Source organism: Rhinichthys klamathensis, unplaced genomic scaffold (genome assembly GCF_029890125.1).
Source record: "Rhinichthys klamathensis goyatoka isolate OS25496 unplaced genomic scaffold, OSU_Roscu_1.1 h1tg000222l_1, whole genome shotgun sequence".
Taxonomy (NCBI): Eukaryota; Metazoa; Chordata; class Actinopteri; order Cypriniformes; family Leuciscidae; genus Rhinichthys; species Rhinichthys klamathensis.
This window is the reverse complement of record NW_026606746.1, coordinates 407,501-421,197: the sequence shown is the minus strand read 5'-3', so window position 1 is coordinate 421,197 and position 13,697 is coordinate 407,501. Positions and strand designations below refer to the sequence as shown.

Below are 13,697 nucleotides of genomic sequence, written 5' to 3'. Positions count from 1 at the left end.
GACTGGCATTACCTCCCACGTGGCTCTAGACACAGACGAACACAAATGCATATTCGCTCACACACTCGCCTGGTCTCCTGGTGCCCCCACTGCATGAAGCCTCATCTTGCATCACTGTATCGCTTGAGTCACCTGTCTGAACCTAACTCTCACTCACACAAGTCACTAATGAAACCTCAATTTGCTCCCAGACAGCGATGACATTAAATGGCGACTACATTTCAGATATTTCTACTGAGAAAAAAAGACCCCAGTATTCTCAAGTCCATCTCCTGTTTCTCATTAGAGCCTAAATCTGTGCTTGCATGTGAAAATGTCGGCAAATAAAAGTCCGAGATTCCAAGCTATATGGGCGCATTCATTATTATGGCTCATTTAAAAGCCTTCTTAGTTCTGTAATTAGCCATTAGACAATTGTCATTGTAATACAGTAAAGCAATCGTTTTTTGATTAAAAAAGTAATAACTTACATTATTCAATATTCAACTACTATAAATATTGTATTCATAATTATTTTATTTATATTTATATAAATATTATTTTGTAATTATTTATTATTCATTTTACTTATCATTTATTTATAATTAAATATTAAATATTCAGTACAATTAAAAATGATCCATTTTGTGAATTAAATATTATTTTGTATATTTACTACAATAAATATTACTATAATTGTGTTTTACAATTTTACTGTGAAATTATTACTAAAATGCTTTTCACATTGCAGTAATGTGAGATTTTTGTCAAATTATGAAGGCAAATGTGCTTAGTTATCATGAAGCTAATGGCATAATGGGGAAAAAAATAATCTGGATTCTTTTGAATCTGGAGTACAATATATGGCACAGGCATTACTTGACAGTTTCAACCAAGTGAGAACCTCATTAAATCTCCTGAGCTGTAATAGAGCAACCTCTGAGCAATACAATTTCCTTCGGGAAGCTTCTCTCAGAAATATATACTCGCATGTTTGCATTCATATATCCCCAGCACAGGGAAGTAAGCGCTGCCATCTTCCCCTTTGAAATGAGTGAGTGTGTTCATATGTGAACTGTGGAGTCCTGCCAGCGGAATGACAAATGCCCTCTTTCTGTCATTTTTCTTAATCGGCTCAATGGAGCAACATTCATTCGGAAATGTACGGGGAGGCCAGGGATACCAGATACTGGAATGTCTATGTGATTATTCTCTACACACACTGACTCACACACACACATCAGAAGTAGTGGATTACCAGCGCTGTTGGCCTAGTGTCCACTGGCAGAGTTAAATGTGTTTGATGAGGGATTATGAATCACTAATATTTATATTTATGGATTTATGGAATTAGAAGTTTACAGCGAGGCTTTGTATGTGTGCGTTAAGAGATTAAAATGTCATGTTTATCGTGGCCGAGATAAAAGCTTGGTCCCACAAACAGGTTTTGAAGTGTTTGAAATATGTTTGGAGAAATCAGTGTGTGGACTACAGTAATCTGTTTTAAATACCATGTTGGACTGTGTATCCTCTCTCACCCTCCCTCTCTTCTCTCCAGTCCCTGGTCCGCCTGTCAGGTTGGTGTTTCCAGAAGTGCGTCTCACGTCTGTCAGGGTTGTCTGGCAACCTCCCTCAGAGCCAAACGGTATCATTATGGGTAAGAGAACATAAACGTTACACAGCCAGCCACACACATTTACCTAGCTATATAAATGAGGACTTCTGTTGTTTTAGTATCATAAAATGTAGGATATCATTGAGGGTATCACTGTTCTGTTGTTTTTATATAAAGCTATGGAAGTACTTATATCTTTGCAAAGGTTACAAGAATGTAATTTCGTCTCCTGTAAAAATTACGTTTAAGACCTTAAAGAAGGTGTGTTTGTTCCCATTGCGCTCTGAGCTATTTGAAATTGTATTACAGCATGGTGTATTGCATTTAAGTCAGTTTGTATCTGCGCGTGTCATGAGATTTTGTGTATTGGGATTTCAACCGTGTATTGAGATTAAACCGCCTCGGTTTTGCCGTTATCAAAGACTACGGGACGTACTGATGCGCAGCTATAGATGACTGGATTATGGACACTTAACCACCCATGATGGATCATATAATCCCTTAATAGTGATAGAAATGTGAAGCCTCTTTACCTCGGATGATCTCTTGCCTTCTGTCTGTTTTCTACACACACTCGCACACAGAGCTCTCTGCTGATTGGATCAATCGTTCCCTGTAGGATTGAGCGATATAAACCAAAAATCTTCAATCAGAGCAGAGCTGTCAGTGTTCCAGCGCTCATTTTATCCTCCCAGATCTTTGTAATATATTTCATACGTGAGGATGCGCTGATAATGTGACTTTCACACATTACTTTCCAGTCTTCTGTGTTGATTTTCAATTACTGAACGTCTGGCTGTATGGTGTGAAGAGACCTTGGAGGCATTTCAGATAGAACACCTATAAAATGATTAGGAAAAGAATAGCAGATCAAATCATCATCAGTGCACTGCATAAAATCTTTCTTCTTGATGGAGTAGATCACCTAGAAATTAAAAACTCTGTTATCATCTACTCACCTGTATGACTGAATTTTTTTTAGATTTTTGAAGAATAATAAAGAAGAAGAAGAAGAAGAAGAATAAAGAAATTATAGCGTCATTAAAGTATCATATCAGTGGTCCATATGACGTGTGCTGTATTTCAAGTCTTCTTCAGTCATACATAAGATTTTTTATAACATTAATAATAAGAAGAAATAGCTCTTAAGCCCCAAATCAATATACTGTATTAGAATGATTTCTGAAGGATTACGTGACTTCCAAAAACATTAAAAAGTAAATTTTTTGGAGTTGTGTGTGTGCGTGTGTGTGTGTTTATTGCAAAACAATACAAAAATAATTTTTTGCAGTGTATATTTTATGCTAAACATGTCATGCATCATATTCTGTTGTTGTTGTTGTTTTATATAGCTCCTCAATGAGTTTCAGTGATAATGTATTGAAAGCGAGAGCCTGTTGGCAAATATTGATTGGTGGAATGAGAGCCATGTTCTCTCTCTGGTGTCTCTTTTTGCTCTGGCATTTAATATCTCTTTCTTTCTCTCTCTCTCTTTTTGTCAGTATCTCTCTCACACATTATCATTCTCTTTTATTCATCACACTCTTTCTCAGGCTCTCTGTCTCTCTTATATCTCTCATATTTTCTCTCTGTCTCACCTTTGCATTGATTTATTTATGGACTTAAAGATGAAGTTTGTAATCCCAATGCCACTAGAATCACCAAACGGAGTTTGAAAAATAAATCCTAGTTTCCCAAACATCACCCCATCTGCCATTGGATAGATAGACAGATACCCACATCACATCAAACTCGTGTCATTGATAAGGCCAGTGTTACTGTGAATCACTGTTTTACAGTAGATCAAATGAATAGCCCAGCAATCAATTGATTGGCTGTAACTTGACTCAACGTATTTATGACTCAAAGTATTTATTAGCACGGAAACAAAATCAGCAGTTTAAGGCTCGGTTCACATATAGCGCCTAAAAACGCGTAGAAAACGCTATGCGCGGCGTGTTCTTCTTTTTCCAAAGCGCTAGGGCGGTTGCGCTCCGGTTTGTTCTTGTCACGTGACCTACGGTGCGCTTGCGGCATTCTGAAAAGTTTATGGTGCGTTCAAGTCATCTCGTATAGATCGTATTTACGAGTTGAACGCACTTGAACGCCACCACAATGTCGTAAATACCAGTGGGGAGCTTGGGATTTTCTCTAAGCCCCGATCTTTCCGAGTTGTGGGCGTGTCACTGAGAAACATGGCGGAATACCACAATACTTAAATATTAGGCAGTGATATTGTCAAGGTTTTCTATTTACAGCGCAGTTAAGCGAATTGCTTGCACAGAATATGATGGCATTATAATATAAAAATGCAATATGTAACGATAAAGTTGGCAGTGGCTTCATAAATTAATTAAAAACATTAAAAAACAGAGTACATCTGATGCCAATTTATTTGTTCTTAATTTTCTAGAACAAGAGTTTAAGAACCTTACTGTATTTTTGTGTAGGCTAATTAATTAAGAGAAAGTACTCCGCCATCTTACTCCGACGAAAGTGACTTGAACGTGCCTGCCGTCGTAAACACGACTTCCCACCTCGTACGTACTAACTTCCCAGGAGGACTTGAACGCACCAGATGTTTTTATCTCGATGCGGTGCGGACGCGCTTGGAAAAAAAGAGCGCGTCGCACCTCGACCGCGTCGCTTCCATTATGAGCGCGCGGCATAAAAATAAAAATACGCGATATGTGAACAGGCTCTAAGACATTAATTTGTAAGCCCAAAACATAAGATACATCTCTTTAAATACAAACAAGACGTTATTGAACTATTATGATTATACCTGGCGCGATAATACCCTCATTGAAAACTTAATGCGAGGGCTAAATGAATGATTTTTGGGTGAACTATCCCTTTAATGCACCAGTTCAGGTAGAAACTCTAGGTATTACTTGCGCCTGTGAAGGGGGTTCCCTTATCTGTTGTCGTTCTCTAAAAGGAGTTTCCGAGGTTCGTTGATTCACGTGCGGTCTGGTGACGTCTAGGGAAGCCAATCTCGATGGTGCGTTGGCTGATGATGAAATGCATAGTGTCATAGACAGGTAGAAGTTTGAGACATGGGTCAACGTAACTTTGAAAAGAAAGCTAAATCAAAAGAAAGAAACGAAAAACGAGACTAGACTGAACTCATTTCTTCATCTTAATTTCTTCAACTCTGCAGGTTGACTAACCCCTAAAAGGGATTCTGACGAATTAGAAATAGTCTTTAGCTCAGGGCATAACTGTGTTTTCCTCCCTTTACATTAAATAACATGTCGTTTTCTCGATCACATGGTTCCTAATTCCCCCCCACAGCAGAGTATAACTTAGTCATAATTTCTTTAATGGGAATATGATACGTTTTACTCAAATTTGATTAATATCAACATTTAACATTCACACACGTACCAAACATCACACCTTCTATAAACTATTCAATAGTTTCTCAAAATGGCAACAATGAGTGATTAAAACATAATTCTTCTTCTTGCTGTTTTGATGATGTCATCACAGCCTGATTTGCTCCAAGGTCCTACAGTTGGTCTAGATGTTCACACAATTACATTTTGGGAAATCAATATACAAATTTCTTATAGTCATCTAGCCATATTAAATAATTAGTTCATTTAATATTCTGTAATTATTTACTTCTTTCAAACCTGTAAAACTTCAGTGGAACACAAGGAAATACCGTGTGCTTTTACGGTGCTTGTGAATCCTTTTTGTACCTCAAAATCATCCTATACCTTGTTATTTCATGGAAAAAGCAAAAGGTACATTATTCAAAAATGTTTCACGTTCCACAGACAGAAACTCATAAACGTTTGGAGTGATATGAGGATGAGTAAATGATGGACTAATCCTTTAAGCTGGGATAGGAGAAAGTATTTTAACATTTGAAAAAAAAAATCGCACACCTTTAATCTCTTTGTTGCTTTTGTAAAAACATATAGTTTAAGCAGTAGCTGTGTTCGCAGCTCTTCGTGTATTCATGAGATATTGGCAGCGGGACATTCCTGCTTTCATCTTATCACTGTCCTCTTCGAAACTCGTGTAGATTGTGGTGCTCCGCTTTGGGGAATCCACTTTATAGAGTCAAGCTAATCTTTTTTAGTGTTCTAAAAGTTTCAAAAAGTAGATAAACACATTGAAGACATTTAAGGGGCAGTGTCATAGTAAATATATAACTTTAGTTTACATGTTTTGGTAACACTTTAGTTTAGGTCCAATTCTCACTAACTAGTTGCTTATTAGCATGCATATTACTAGGATCTTGGCTGTTTATTAGTACTTATAAAGCACATATTAATGCCTTATTCTGCATGACCTTATACTAGGGCTGGGCGATAAAACGATAACGATATGTATCGCGATAGACACGTGATCGATATCAATAAAAAATGTGTTCGATAAAACGTTCGATATTTTTTTTTTTCGTCGGAAGAAACCACAGGTTGCGAAGCAAGTTTGGTTGCATTTTCAAAGGCACGCGCTCTCTGGTAACCTAGCAACGTAGGGAGTGACACGCTCAGGCAATCATGTAACGTGTCAGTTTTGTTGCGCCATATCGTTGTCTCGTGCTGCTGGGTTCCTCTTCAGTAACCGGCGATTGATAAGCAGAAAATGAGTGCCCTTCATCTGCATGCCATGCAGGCTAGAGTTGCGAAACATTAATGGATAATTCGCTCTATTCGCGTTTGATGTGAACACAGCATAATGAACAGGCTGCGATGTCAAGATTTCAATGCTGGAGTGTGTGTGTGTGTGTCCGACTCCGCGCGCGCGCGAGAGAGAGAGGCGCGAGAGAGAGAGAGAGAGACACGCGGGCGCGATCAAACAGTGGAGACATAAAAACATACTCCGTCATTTTGTTAATACAGGACATCATTCAGTCTGCAAAGTGTTTACTTATATTTGTGTAGGCCTATACTCGCAATAAAACACAACATTGTGCTTTTGTCACACTGTATTTCTTGTCAAACTGTAACCTACAACTGTCACACACCGTTTTAAAAGCAAAACATATTTATCCAACCCTTTTTAAAACAGTCTGTGTTCCATCTTTTGGACATTCATCATATCGCATTGGTTTTCATTTCTTGTCCTCAAAACAGAGCACTAATCTGTTTATTTTTAAGTTACACATTGATTAAAAAAGAAAGTGAAATATGTTGGTAGATTATTTTATACGAAAATCAATTATTTATAATTCTGATGAGAATAAAGTTAGGGTTAATTAAAATTAAGGAAAACAAATATATTGATCTGAAATATAGCAAATTAATTTTAAATTCATTCAGGTACAATTACCAAACATATCTCATATCTATCTTTTTATTAGTTTAATTAATAAACCAATTATATAAAACTATTATCAGTGCACTATAAATAAACTGGTTCTATGCCTTTATTAATAAAACTTATTTAAAAAATACAAGGCTTAAGACATTTATAAAAATGCCTAATATATTTCGGTTTTGCTTTTCACTCCATTGTACCGAAATCGTACCGAACCGTGATGTCTCAAAAAAGAAATCAAGCAGGGGGCACGTACGATCACAACCCCCCACCACCCCCGTCCCGCCGCGCCACTGTCACCTTTTTTACTCTGAGGAGTTTGCAGGTCTGATTGTGAATTTAGACTTATGTTTTTACATTCTAATTATTTGAGTTTTCCATGGTTGTGTTGACATTTCTGTCTTGGGATTGTAATCAGAGGAAGGGTAAGTTTAAAATAAAAATGTTTAAATGTAATATATTTTTTCTCCTGGTCCTTATTTTAAATGGGTCATAAAAAAATCAATAATTATCGATATCGACCGATATGAAACACTGATATCGTGATACAGTTTTCAGCCATATCGCCCAGCCCTACCTTATACTACATCCCATAATCTTACCTAATACCTAAACTTAACAACTTCCATACTATTAATAAGCTGTAATTAGGAGTTTATTGAGGCAAAAGTCATAGTTAATAATAAGAATTAGACCCTAATCTAAAGTGTGACCAATTTGTATAGCAATATTTATCATTTTATGAACAATGTGGATCTAAATGAGCTGGACAACAGATACATTTACAACAAAAATAATAGCAAGCCTAGAAAATACTCTAATCTATAACCGAGATAAAAACATATTGCACCTTTTTACGAAAATTAGAATGATTTCAGAAGGATCATGTGACACTGAAGACTGAAATAATGGCTGCAAATTCTGATAAAATGCTTTTATTTTATATCGTAATAATATTTCACAATATTACTGTTTTTACTGTATTTTTGTATTAAATAAATGCAGCCTGTATGAAAAAACAACAACAACATCCTAATATGAAACATATTTACCACAGTACTTTTTTATTACCACATTCATATACCATGATATTTAAATGGTGCCTTCAGGTACTAGAATATGACTGGCATGAACGTGTCCTAAAAACATGATATTTGCGGTAGAATGGTTCTTTTTCTAATAGTCTCTCCTTTCCTTATCTCGTAGTGTTGAGTGTCCGCTGTGATGTGTCCTGTGGTTAGGGATCAGTGATTCCTGTGGTAACAGGGTGCACAAATAAAATGCGCCTGACCGAGGGGGCAACAATCTGACCAATTACACGGCTTACTGCTCTCACCACGGCAACCCAGACATTAAAAAATGAGCACCGAACCACCTGGCATGGGTCACAGCTCTACCATGATAGATGAGGGAAAATACAAAGCCTGAACAGTTGATTGTTGCCCCTTTTTTTTGTCCTTTCGCCTTCTTTTCTCCATGTCTAGGGCAAAAGCTACTCTCAGACAGTGAAGAAAAGAAGAAGAAAAGTGTTCTAGTTGATTTCTGCCTCTAGCGTAGCACAAAAAAAGGAAAAAAGAAAAGAAAAACCATCAAAAGAGAGAGCTCAGGAACAAGCGGGAAAAGCAGAGGATTTTGCATAGGCCCCTCTGGGCTTTTTGAGTTGGGTTAGCGATGGCCTCTTAATAAAGGAGGATCTTAGCGAGCTGTGCGTTCGGAAAGAGGAAGAGAGAAAAGGAAAGAAAGGGCGAATAAGAATCTGAGAAGACAAGGCAAAGGGGGAAAAAACATTGAATTAAACCCATCCTCGGCTCTGTAAAATCGTGCTAATCCTCCAAACGGAGCACGCTAACACCAAGCGTCCCATGTGACGGAGATAAAAACCTCTTTCTCGTCCGTTCTGTAGATTCCCCCACTTACAAAGAACTTAACTCTCTCCATCTCTCCACCGCCTCATGTCAAAAACACCTTTTCAACTGTAACAAGCGCTTCCAGGTTTAAACGTGTTCTCATACTTTAGAAATCTTTCACGGGACACTTTGGTCTTAGCATCTGCATTAAAAGGAAATGAGCCATGTCTGCAGTTAGGAGAGGGTTATTAACTCTTATGAAGGAAGGCTGCTGTTGCAAACTTGTATAATGACCTTACGTATTTAGCTGAATTGTGACGCCTCATATGTTTAGACCGTTGTAATGATACACATCGGATGAATTGTTTCAAGCTGTTTTGAAATATGCTGTATGGTTTGTATGATATGGCTATGCCAGGATGTTGATACTGTTCTTTTTCCTACATTGAAAGTGTCCGAGGATGTTTGCTGTCAAGCTCCAAAAAGACACAAGCAACACCATAAACCACCATAAATAATCTGTGTTATATTCCACGTCTTCTGAAGCCATACGATAGCTTTGTGTGATGAACAGAATTAAAAAAAGCCATATTAAAAAACCTTCCCCTAATTCTTATTTGCATGTCTGCATATTTGATTAATAATATTAGTTGTAAATATTATTAAATTGTTAATGAATTAATGAATTGTTTTTGTTTTTATTATTGTTGTTGTTATACAATTAATGATATTTTCTAATATGTATAAACACTACAAATAATATATCAATTGTAAATAGTATTATTATTAACATTTTAATAAATTATTGTTATTAATAATATGCTAATATTTATATATTTATAATTAATGATAATAGTAATTATTATTAATATAAATAAATCATATTTTACTAATATTAACCATTTTTATAATTAACATATTATAATGATGATAATAAGTATTATTATTATATTGAATGGTATTTACTTCAATTATTTTAATTAATAATTCATGATAATATATTGTTAATATTATGAATGTTAATAAAATGTTAATACATAATTATTAATCATTATTATTAATAATAATTTACTCATATTAATTTGTATAATTAGCAATAGTTATCATAAATCATTTATAATTTACTAATATCAACAATATTTATAATTAATATACTAATAATGATAATAATTTGTTTTATTATATTAATTATAAATATCGTTACGCTTATTAAGTTCTCGTAATAGATTAATAATATAAAAAGATGTCACATTTGAATATGTACATTTGATGTTTAGGCCACAGAACTACACAGACTCGCTTCCTCTAAGATCTACACTAGTCAAGTCAGTCATCTTTATTTATGTAACGCTTTTTACAATACAGATAGTTTCAAAGCAGCTTTACAGTGATATCAGGAAAATAATGCAACAAAGTTTGTTTTGGCTGTACAGAAGATCTAGAAGAAAATAGTGTCATTGTCCAGCTTAAGTAAGGTCAGTGTTGATTCATTTCCATTTACAGAAATCATTAGTTATTAATTTAGTTCATTTGTCTATACAGCAGCTCTGGAGAAAACAGTGACGTCATCGTCCAGCTCAAAATTAGTTCTCATCCAATAGTCTCAGTGCAGTCAAATCAATAACATTGTTGAATATTAAGACACTAATATGATCATATTATATATCAAAATCATGTAATTCAGCAGTTTTTACCCAATTTTGGCTTTCTTACTGCAGGCTATCAGATTTCTTACCGTCTGGATATCAATGATCCCAACAAGTTCACCACGGTTGAGGTGGGGTCAAACGCACGTCAGTTCACGGTGACGGGATTGATCCCAGAGTCGGCGTACGTGTTCCAAATCACAGCACGCACTCAACGGGGCTGGGGACCCCCGGAGGAGGCCATCGTCATAACCACAGAAAAAAGAGGTACTTTTGAAGGATGGTCTAAACAAGCCGGTTTATTTGCAAATTTCTAAGGTCTCTGAAATATCAACATGAACAAAACTGTTGAAAAACCTGTCTAAAATATACTACATGTACCTTCCTAGAACCTTCTGTCTTCGACTTATAGTTTACAGTATCATTTGTTTAGGAAAAGGCCTTTTTTTAGTTTGAGTAAATGTAAGAATAACTTTTATTTTGTTGGTAATATGAATATTTAACTGAAGCAACTCAGGTTTCCTTGATTGTCCATACATCATTTTTTAGGACAATCATTTTAAAATATAGGTATCAAATATGATACATCAGGCTTTTGAGGAACTTTTTTAATTGTACATTCCTCAGTCATCCTTTTTAATTGCATAATGTTTTGTCCCCACAATAAAAAGTTTTGATCATAAAATGACATATTTTTGCTCAGTTTGTGCCTCTGTACAAAAACGTGTCTTTTTTTTCTTCAAACATGAGCTCCAAGTTCTCCTATATCATACCATATGAGCCATCAAAACCTGATGTATCTAATAAGATACTCAATGAAATACACAATCACATATAACTTTTTAAGAATTTTTTATATATATTTTGTTTAAAGGTTCAAAAACTGTTAAAAAAAAAACATTTTAAAAAAAACTTCTGATTATTATTTCATATAATATGATTTCATAGTTGTGTCATCAATTTGTTTATTGTTTTATTGTGGAATCATTTACATAAACAGTGACGAATCAGAAGTGACTATAGCTAAAAGCTACTCATGTAATTCACTGAAATGCTCATGTTTCGTGCGGTCAGCATGTGGCCCTTCGGAGCTCACTGCACTTAACCCCGAGCCGGGTCTGTGACTCATTACACATGTCCCACAGAGCGTCCGCAGCCCCCTCGTCGACTCACCGTGCCTCAGAAAGGGGTGGAGTCTCATAAGCTTCGTCTTCATTGGACAGCGGGGGGAGACGGCTCTTCCCCAGTGCGCTACTTCACTCTGCAGACATTAGAGCTGCCGGACGGCCAGTGGAAGACCCACACATCCTCCATCGGTCATAATAACACCTCCTGGGAGGTGGAGAGGTAACACACGCGCACATATCTCTCTCTGATTAGTCATAACTGCCTGTGCGGGCAACGGCTGGTACAAGAACAGTCACTATTTATAGCAAAATGTGCTTTAGCTCTGACAGACAACACAGGAGACATTAAAATACACAGGATGGAGTTACGCTTGAGCCCATTGTTTGGATTTAACAGTATGCAAACATAAATAATTGAATTATAATTCAACAAGGATATATTTTATGGTGCACAACAAAAAGGGTCAAGGGTAATGTCAAGTTAGCACTTTTGGTTTGTTTTGTTTTGTTTTGCAGGACATGTATCACAATACTACCATGTTTTTTTGTTGGTTTGTTCTGTTTTTTTTGTTTTTTTTTGCTTTGTTTGTTTATTGTTTTTTGACATTTATTATTGTAGTACCAGAATTTTATGGACTTATACCGTGGTAATTCCATTATTTTTGTTGCCGTTTTTTTTTTCCAGGCATGTACCATGTTTTGTGTTTGTTTTTCTTTACATACACCATGGTAGTAACAAGGTGTGTTTTTTGGTTGTTGAATTCTGCGCTTAAATGACATTGATGTTGGTTGGCTTACGTCACTTCCGGGTTCCTACTTGTGGTGCAAGCGCAACCAGGAAAACGGCCCTAGTATAGCTTGCATTTTAGTTCCTATAACTACCCAGTGCGAAGGCCCCTATTTAGTACCATAGTATATGTCAAAGTCCCATACTATTGATACCATCACATTACTCCACAGCACCGCCACTGGGTTAGGGAGTCAGGATGAGACGAGGGGTGAAAATGAAACACCCACAATTGGACTGAATCAAACAAAGCTCTTCAATCTAAACGAATGACATTACATAAAACATGTAGGACATGTAGGACATTTTATATTATGGACATGCAGTGACACTGATGAGACATCATTAAGAATAAAAAGAGAGAGAAATCGATGGACAGATAGAGTGAAAGACTGCAATTATTATCAGACTGACCATCAGGTGGCTTGATGTCTAATCACACATCCATTCAGCTCCACCCGCTCACTAACCTGCTTTCTGCTCTCCATCCTCCAGTACTGCAATACTAGCTCATATTCTTCCACCCTGCCTGTTCGTTCTTCTCATCATCACCTGTCTGATTCATGCTGTCACCTTCGATCACATCTCTAAATGTCCACTTGCATTAAGGCTAAAGATATAGTGAGCTAAAGGAATTGCCTCCCTATAACACCATCTTTCTCAACGCATTTTGTAGTGGAACCATGAGAGCATTTCTGCATTCAGTAGCACCTGATTACCCACAGCCCACATGCCTGTCCATTTAATTACCCACATATGCTGTTCTCTGACATTCAATGGCTCATCATAAGCCATCTTATTACTGCAAAGTAGGCACAGAAGATGAATCTGAAGTGGCATGTATAACCAAAAAAAGTGCATTTGGACAGACTTTTTAATGTGGCATAGAACTGGCATAAATGTAATGTATTTTAAGGAATCACAATCATGGAAAACGAACAATATGTTTGAATTACTACCCTTACTATTTCTGCAATCTGTGCCGATTTGAGAATGGCTGGATTAACTACTACATTTGTTAATGTAAAAGCACTGGGTACTGTATCCCACAATGCAATGCACTTAACTTGACATTTAATTTTACAAGTACTAATGTTTTGATTTTAACATCTCATTCTTGGCTGATTATTTGATTGAACTGATGCTATTTTAACTAAATGTTATTAAAAGTGCTAATTATGATCTGATTTTGATTCAAATTTGAATTTAAGTTGTATTTTTCTATTTTAGTGCAGTTTATAATAAATGTATTGTTATAACATTATTAATTGAATTAATTTTTGAAAGAATTCTCTTATGTTCACTATCTTATGTTGCATTTGTTTGACCAAAGATATAGTAAAATAGAAATATTTTGAAATATTATTACAAACTTAACTTTTTTTTTTTCATTTTAATATTTAAAATCCTAATTTA

General features: G+C 35.9%; 1 protein-coding gene across 2 annotated transcripts in view; it reads left to right on the top strand.

Annotated features, from left to right (window-relative positions):
• The window catches only part of sdk1b (sidekick cell adhesion molecule 1b), a 253,762-nt gene that overhangs the window by 221,937 nt on the left and 18,128 nt on the right, over positions 1–13,697 (top strand). For both annotated transcript variants that reach the window (XM_056264558.1, XM_056264557.1), the window contains 3 exons: positions 1,538–1,636; positions 10,440–10,634; positions 11,513–11,714. In XM_056264558.1, coding sequence (XP_056120533.1) covers positions 1,538–1,636; positions 10,440–10,634; positions 11,513–11,714 — 496 coding nt within the window. The remainder of the gene's footprint in view (positions 1–1,537; positions 1,637–10,439; positions 10,635–11,512; positions 11,715–13,697) is intronic.